Source organism: Cynoglossus semilaevis, chromosome 11 (assembly GCF_000523025.1).
Source record: "Cynoglossus semilaevis isolate Cse_v1.0 chromosome 11, Cse_v1.0, whole genome shotgun sequence".
Lineage (NCBI taxonomy): Eukaryota > Metazoa > Chordata > Actinopteri > Pleuronectiformes > Cynoglossidae > Cynoglossus > Cynoglossus semilaevis.
In genome coordinates this window covers 960,963-968,809 of record NC_024317.1, presented here as the reverse complement: position 1 = coordinate 968,809, position 7,847 = coordinate 960,963, and the positions used below count along the sequence as shown (strand labels likewise).

Sequence of the window (7,847 nt, the reverse complement as noted above, 5' to 3'; positions counted from 1 at the left end):
TTGTGGGGGTGAGGATGGGTGGGCCGGGGGTGATACCCACTATTCCAGCTGCAGCATCACCAGCTGGGACTCTGAGGGACCACAGACGATCTTGGTCAGAGGGATGGTCTGGACCCCGGGTTCTCCTTCCTGTGGATCACGGAACAGCGTTCCCATCATGGCAGAGTATCCTGGTAAATCCACATAACTGACAAAAAAAAAAGGATATTTATTTTCAGGGCAACTTCACAACAACTTTGATGTTTTTGTACATTTTTCACGGTCCCTAAAAATCCAGTGTGTGATCAACTGTAGTCACACAACCAATGGATATTAAAAATCCTGATTGTAATCCCACAGATGGCCACCAGTGGTCCGTATCTTTAGCTGAACAGGTTTTTACTGCGGGTTCAGATTCACCAGGAGGAGAAACACTGTTTGGTGCTGATCACCCAGCGGGCGTCGACCAGGGATCCTCCACAGAAATGGTTGCCCTTCCTGCACACAGAGAGGCCCCAGGTCAAGGTCAGGGTCAGGGTCAGGGTCAGGTCACAGACATCAGGTCACAGACAGTGTGACCCCTCCCTCCTCCACTCACCTGTCCCTGAGGCTCACCGTCCAGGGTGAGTTCCCTGGAATGCCGTTCACGATGCGCAGCCACGACCTGGGCAGACGGTCGTCTCTCTTCCCGCACTCGTTGAACTCCACGTTTTCTGTGTTGACAAAAAGAACGGAGCTGAGTTTGAACCCGGTGGTCGACCAGGCGTGTCGACAAGTTAAAGACTCAGACTGAGGTGAGACCGACCTTCGGGGCCCGTCAGCGTCACCTTCTCTCCAGCTGTTTGGAAACATCAAGAAAAACAAGAGAAGCTCAGAGTTTGTATCAGAGGAGACACAGAGAGGAGGAGCTGCGGCCGCCGTCGTACCACACTGCTTTATGGCACAGTAGTCGAACTCCGTCTTTGGGTCGGTGGTGTAACACCACGGGCCGTGTTGGTCGCCATCGGGGTTACGGCAGTAGTTCTCCGTCAGGTTGGCCTCAGGGTGAGTCCTGGGATTTATCCTGGAAAACCCAGTGTACACAGGTCAGCGTCAACAGGCGTCTGATGGAGCGAAAACAAGTAGAATATTCTGGAATCTATCGACGTACTTGGTCCGATGGGGGGTGTTGACGTTCCATTTCTGACAGGTGACCCCTTTACGGGTTTTTCTGACCTGACCTCGGTAGTTTTTTCCATTTTTTTGGTAGCAGTCTGAGAGAAGGGTGAGACAGGGAGGGAGACAGGGAGAGAGACAGAGAGAGAGACAGGGAGAGAGACAGAGAGAGAGACAGGGAGGGAGACAGGGAGGGAGACAGAGATTTTGGTTAATCTAAAAATTAAACAAGAGTTTGTTTCTGTCCTTGTTCAAACTAAGGTAAAAAAGACAACTCTATTTTAATGACACTAATATGTCTAGTAATACTAGTAATACTAATTATACTAGTACTAGTTATTGGTGAACCACAGTAAAAATCACCTTCTGCTTCGATGTCGTCTGCGCAGCGTTTGATCTGCAGACACAGAGCCGTCCTCATCTCAGGTACCGAGGTGAAACACCAGGGGGCCTCAGAGCCATCTGGGTTCCTACAGTAGTTCTCCTCCAAACCTCTGAAAAAAGACAAGCTTCTATAATCATGTGATCTCATTGGTGATGACATCACGACCTTGACTTGACCTGAAATCCTCACTTGCATTCGTAGGTGTTGGGGTAGAAGGGATGCTCGTGAGGGTACTGGGCGTCCCACGGCTGACACGGGATCCCCGACGTGGTCTCGTTGACCTTACCGCGGTAGTCTTCTCCACGGCCACGGAAACAGTTGGTGGTGAAGCTGGAGCGCTGGCGTTTCTCCACCCGGACTTCAGCTGAGCAGAAGAACCAAATTCAAGGTCAGTAAATTCACATTTGTGTCACTGAATCACAAAGATGTAAAAATGGATAATAATTAAAATGTAAAAACAATATTAATTATAATAAAGACACATTCACAGTAACAATAATAATGTATTAATAAATTCATATTTATTATTATTTTTTATTATTACTGTTGTTTCAGAGGCCTGACCGCAGGAATATGATTTTCTTGCAGTTACGCCACAAGAGGGTGCCATTTCACAAACTTTAAACGAATGAAGTGGAATTCACACAGTTCATGGAGAAACGTTGGACTTCACGTCTGTTCAGGTTATGATGGTGTGAAGTTGACGGTTCGTTATTGTTATTGTTTGTTTTATTTATTTATTTTTTAACCGTTGTTGTGTTCAAACTGGAACCAGTGAATTATTTCCAGTGTAAATATGTCCAGTATATAATTATAGAATATTCTTTTGATGGTAAAAAAGACACAGAAAAAACTGAAACATTAAATAAAACCAAATAAATATGAAATTGATTCAATAATAAAACATTACATTTTCACTTTTTGTTAATTATTCATAGAACAACGTAACATTAATAACTGCTTTTATTTGTGATTAAAACCACAAAAGTGTAAAATGTAATTAACCCTTCATTAACCCCTGAAATCCCGTGAGAATCCACACACTTCGACTCCATTCACCTAAAAAAAACACAGATTATTTGGAGCTGGGTTTTTTTTTTTCGTAACAAACAAAAGTCAACAAAGAAGTCGGACATTCTGTCACAAAAACACGTTAAAGTGACTTGTTTTATCATTTATATAATATATATATTTTTTTTTTTTTTTAACCGTCTTTCAATCATTTCAACCTGTCTGAATTTTTTTTCAGAAACCTGTGACTAGTTACCAGTTGTGTGGTTTGAAGTGTGCTGTGACTTGATGACAGAACAGAACTGTTTTCCTGGTACTCACTGCACTTGCTGATCTCACAGTTCTCTCTCTCCACCTCAGGGTCGGTGGTGTAGCACCAGGGCACGGGGGAGGCGTCTGGATTACGGCAGTAATTATCGTCCAAGCTCTTATCAGGATACCTGGAAGTGGACGAGAGCACGCTGTAATTCCATGTTAACACGAGGAAGATCGAGTCCATCCATCACCACAGTGAGGAGCTCCGACCGAGCACGGACTGATTTACTTCTCAGGCTGGTAAATGTGCTGGTGCGGATACTGCTGGTCCCAGCGCTGACACTCTCTGCCGCTGACCGTGTGGTCCACCTGACCCCTGTAGTCCTCCCCATTACAGCTGATGCAGACCTCTGCAAACAAACGCACAGAACAGAACAGAACAGACTGGTGACCGCGGAGGAGGGACGGAAATATATATATCAACGATTCTAAAAAAATTTCAGTGTCATTATAACAAAAGAAACGAGGGTTCAATTACAGTTAGAAATTTGAAAAAAAAAAGTCAAAATGTAAATAAAAGAATTCAATGGACTAAAATGAAAGACGTTCAGAAAGAATCAGTAACAGCAGCGTTGAACTCATTAATATTCGTTATAATAATGTTAAACACTCTGCTGTGGTAAACTCCAGCAGAACGTTGCCTGTAATCATCGGTGACAGGAAGTGTCAGCCGTGACGCCGAGCTAGCGTAGCCGTATGACCGGTGCGTACCATCTTTGCACTGGGGAATGTTGCAGCTTTCGTAGCGACGCTCCGGGTCTGTGGTGTAACACCACGGACCGATACGATCCCCGTCTGGATTCCTGCAGTAGTTCAGCTCCAGCCCATTAGCAGCAGTTGGAGTCCACCTGGGTCACAACAGGGACAAACATCAGGACGAGCTAACAAACAGGAACACATTGACTATATTTATGTTATAAACATATAAACTTTTAGTCTTCTGCTCGTCATTTAATCAATTTTATTTAATTATTCTAGAATAGTTTAGTTAAAGAGTCATTTAAGTGAATGAAAGCTCTTATAAATGCTAAAAAGAGCTAATATGCTAAAGGTGGCTAAAGGCTACTGTGTTGTTGTTTATCTCTGTTCTGACCCACAGCCTTATCAGCATCTAGTCTGGTCCATTTGGGTTCTCAAAATCTGGATCCTGTCTTTCTGCTGAGGCCTGGTTCAGTGGGTTACAAAAGTAGGGCTCGGGGCCACTTTTAGGGACATACATCAAACATCAATTTATATTAATATTTTCTTCATTTGTTTCACTTTGGCAAAACATAAACCAAACACCATTAACCCTTTAGATCCCAACGTGATTCTCACCTGTGATCGTGGGGGAACTTTGACCACCACTGTTGGCAGGTCAGGCCACTCCTTGTGGTGAAAACTTTGCCTCTGTAATCTTCCCCTTTACCCACAATGCACTTCCTGACGTAGACTTCGCAGTAGAGATAACCAATCAAACGTCAGGTTCAGTGACAATTCAGATTCTTCTCCATCGTGAACCGTGAGCACACCTGCTTCTTACCCTTCTTCTCGTAGAGGTCACAGTTCACGTTCCTCTTCACCTCGGCGTTGTTGCCGTCTCGAACCCAGGGCAGATGTTTACAGGTGACGGTCGGACGCGTCTCATAGTTGAATGCTCTACAGATGAAGACAATTTTAGCAGAAAAATGATAAAGAAAAAATCCACAAGAGTTGGAGTCGAAGAGAAGAACAGAGGTAGCATCAACCACCAGGGGGCGACAACAGTGGCTCCCAAATTATTATTATTATTCAAAACATTATTCTTGGATACGTTTTACTTGATAAAAGCAGTAGAATGGACCAGGACAGGGACCAGAACTGGTTCCCTGTTGGATCCTGGTGTGGACCAGTTCAGGTACCTGCAGTCCAGGGACTGAGAACAGTTGGTGGCGCAGTCCTCCAGGTTCAGGCCCGGTACCGTCAACACTCTCAGTGAGTTCCAGGAGGTGGGGACCAGTTCTCGTCCTTCGGAGCGCTGGAAGTCATTCAGGGGACTGCGGTACCCTGGTCACACACAACTGTGGTTAGTCCGACACCAACGGCATCACCTGGACATGGTCCTACACACACATAACCTTTGGACCAGCGTTCCAGCTGTCACTGGTTTGTGACGCCACAACACAGAAAATACAACCTTAGAAAAACAGTAGTAGAAGTTATTTTATATATATAATAAAAAAATCAAACCTGTCCATCACGCTTGTTATTTTCAGTAAATAAAAACATTAGTTCATTTAATATAATAGAACTTAAACAAACAGAATCTTTCACTCTAATATTCCCGATTTTTGAATTTAAACATTTCTACTACTGCAACTATAACGACAGAAAATTAGATTTAAGATCAAAGAGTAAAAACCCCGACTCACCAGCGACCAGTGAGGCTGTCAGCAGAACACAGGACACAGAACACAGCAGCAGTTTCATAGTTTGTGGATTGATCAGTGGAGACCGCGGCCACAGACGGAGATCCTCTGGAGAAACGGAATTTTATTTGATCCCTGAAGCTCGAAATGGTCGAAAACAGTTATATCTGAGAAATGTGGAAAAAATCCCCGTGACCAAAAAATCCCAGGCAGGGTAAACACAGAATAAAAAGTCCGCAAACACCCACACACTGTGCTCCCAAAGTGGAACAGAGGTCTTCATCCCCAAAACACAGGCGATCGATACACGGATCAATGATTAATGAAGAGCGACACGCGGTCAGAGGACCGTCAGTCCACGGCGACGGTCCGGCAGAAACACTGAAGAACTTACGGCAACGTTAGTGTGCACAGGCAGGCGCAGTTCGCCACACAACCGCTAGAGGTCAGTAGAAAAGTTTCATGTGTTTACTTTTCCTTTGCTCTTTTCCGGGGTAAAAAAGTGAAACTACAACAGAAGAACAGCTGCTTCTGCAGATCGTCCCGGCGTCACGTCAACTACCGATTATCGATTATCGATTACTGATCATCGACGTCGATGATCGATTACTGATCATCGACGCGTTTCTGTTAACCGTCAGGTAAAAAGTACGTTTGAATGAGGATCGTTAACAGTGACCCTGCGAGGAGCTGTGGTCACGTTGTCGTGACGTAAGCACAGCTGCTGCAGGCGAAAAGACAGTGGAACAACATGGAATAGTAACATCGTTGTTGATTGGAATTTATACTGTATTTCTAATTATATTTACTGTATTTCTAATTGTATTTAATGTATTTCTAATTGTATTAACCGTCAGTATTGTCATGTACTTTATATTCGCTGCTGTACCGCGGGTTTAACAGTTGATTTAACTTTTACTCTGTTCCTTTAAAACTTAAAAAAGTTTTGATGTTCTGTGGTGTTCTGTGGTGTTCTGTGATGTTCTGTGATGTTCTGTTCTGTGATGTTCTGTGATGTTCTGTTCTGTGATGTTCTGTGATGTTCTGTTCTGTGATGTTCTGTTCTGTGATGTTCTGTTCTGTGATGTTCTGTTCTGTGATGTTCTGTTCTGTGATGTTCTGTTCTGTGATGTTCTGTTCTGTGATGTCAGGATGTCAGCCGTTCAGATGTCAGAGGGCAGCGTCCAGGTGGAGGGCTGCAAGTCTCCCCTGTTCTACAGACAAAGTCAACCCGCGGCAGGGGGCGCCACCATGACGGTTTTACTTCTTCACGGAATTCGTTTTTCATCCGAGAACTGGCTCAACATCGGAACGTTGGAGATTCTGGCCAGAGCCGGGTGTCGGGCTGTGGCCGTGGACCTGCCAGGTGGGTGGGTCGGGGGGGTCAGTGGGGGGGCTGGTCACATGGAAGGACAAACAACCATTCACACCAACATTCACACCAACATTCACACCAACATTCACACCGACCGTGTTGAATCGTGGGTAATGGTTCTGTCTCTGGTCCAGGACTCGGTCGGTCCAAATCAGCCGAGGCCCCGGCAGCCGTGGGGGAACTGGCCCCCCCAGGATTCCTGAAGCAGATCTGTGATCAGCTGAGTCTGAGTCCAGTGGTGGTGGTCAGCCCCTCCCTCAGTGGGATGTACTCCCTCCCCTTCCTCACCCAGCACCAGGACCTGGTCCGAGCCTACGTCCCCGTGGCTCCCATATGCACAGAGAAGTACACGGCAGAGCAGTACCAGAGAGTACAGGTCTGTGTACCAGGGAGTACTGCAAACCTCTCCTTCAACCCCCCCTGCCCCCCCTAAATAAACTTGACTCTTATTTGGTGATTTTGCGTCTCCTCGTCCTCCAGGTCCCGACGCTCATCGTCTACGGCGACCAGGACGCTCAGCTGGGGGAGGAGTCGCGCCGTAACCTGAGCAATCTGACCAATCACAGCGTAGTGGTGATGAAGGGCGCCGGTCATCCCTGTTACCTGGACGACCCCGACACCTGGCACCGGGTTCTCACAGAGTTCCTCACCAAACTGTGACCTGTGTCTGTGGCTCCACCTACCGGGATCTGCCCTAACACGACCGGGGGAGGTTTCCTGGTGGAGGGTAAAAAAAAATAAAATAAAATAAAAACAATCACTGAGGACACGCTGAAGTGAAGTGAAAAATATGAACATTATTTAATAACTGATTCTCTGTAATAAACAATTTGAAAATATCTTACAGGAGTCACAGACACAGTATTTTACAAATTTTGCCCTCGTCTTTTTTTGAAGCTTTTCTGTACAAAACAATGGAGCGACGTGGACCGGAGTCCAGAAAAGAAGGAGCAAAATCGTTGACACACACACATACACACTCGTACACACTCACATGGATACACACACACATGTACAGAAAACAAAAAAATAACATTTCAACTTCAGAGCTCGTACTTATCAACGCCGCTGTCGTTTTTTTATTTCAGACTGATTTAAATCTTGTTTTTTTTTTCTCTAAATGTCTTTTTTTTCCACATGGTCACAGAGCACCAGACTACAGACTACAGAATCACATACACACACGTCTTTCCCACAGAGATGCACCAACACAGATGCAGCGGGGGTCAGTGGGGGGGGG

At 45.4% G+C, this 7,847-nt stretch overlaps 2 protein-coding genes across 6 annotated transcripts in view; one reads left to right on the top strand and one right to left on the bottom strand.

Annotated features, from left to right (window-relative positions):
* The window catches only part of mst1 (macrophage stimulating 1), a 6,485-nt gene extending 1,192 nt beyond the window's left edge, over window positions 1-5,293 (bottom strand). The window contains exons 1-15 of the mRNA XM_008319586.3: window positions 5,236-5,293; window positions 4,726-4,870; window positions 4,368-4,483; window positions 4,163-4,277; window positions 3,557-3,693; window positions 3,075-3,195; window positions 2,852-2,970; window positions 1,709-1,883; window positions 1,498-1,628; window positions 1,130-1,232; window positions 906-1,042; window positions 785-817; window positions 578-692; window positions 400-477; window positions 41-187 (exon numbers count right to left, since the gene is read on the bottom strand). Coding sequence (XP_008317808.1) covers window positions 41-187; window positions 400-477; window positions 578-692; window positions 785-817; window positions 906-1,042; window positions 1,130-1,232; window positions 1,498-1,628; window positions 1,709-1,883; window positions 2,852-2,970; window positions 3,075-3,195; window positions 3,557-3,693; window positions 4,163-4,277; window positions 4,368-4,483; window positions 4,726-4,870; window positions 5,236-5,293 — 1,730 coding nt within the window. The remainder of the gene's footprint in view (window positions 1-40; window positions 188-399; window positions 478-577; window positions 693-784; window positions 818-905; window positions 1,043-1,129; window positions 1,233-1,497; window positions 1,629-1,708; window positions 1,884-2,851; window positions 2,971-3,074; window positions 3,196-3,556; window positions 3,694-4,162; window positions 4,278-4,367; window positions 4,484-4,725; window positions 4,871-5,235) is intronic.
* Window positions 5,294-5,464: 171 nt separating this feature from the next.
* On the top strand, window positions 5,465-7,448 carry abhd14b (abhydrolase domain containing 14B). Of its 5 annotated transcripts, none has more exons than XM_025060183.1 (5): window positions 5,686-5,789; window positions 5,828-5,873; window positions 6,384-6,598; window positions 6,742-6,983; window positions 7,088-7,448. In XM_025060183.1, the coding sequence occupies exons 3-5, from the start codon at window positions 6,385-6,387 to the stop codon at window positions 7,265-7,267; spliced, it is 636 nt and encodes a 211-aa protein (XP_024915951.1). In that variant the 5' UTR covers window positions 5,686-5,789; window positions 5,828-5,873; window position 6,384; the 3' UTR covers window positions 7,268-7,448. The 5 variants fall into 5 exon arrangements, with proteins under 5 accessions (XP_024915950.1, XP_024915951.1, XP_008317809.1 ...); XM_008319587.3 differs by having other exon boundaries at window positions 5,691-5,793; XM_008319588.3 differs by having other exon boundaries at window positions 5,712-5,793; window positions 5,828-5,880.
* The last annotated feature ends 399 nt before the right edge of the window (window positions 7,449-7,847 follow it).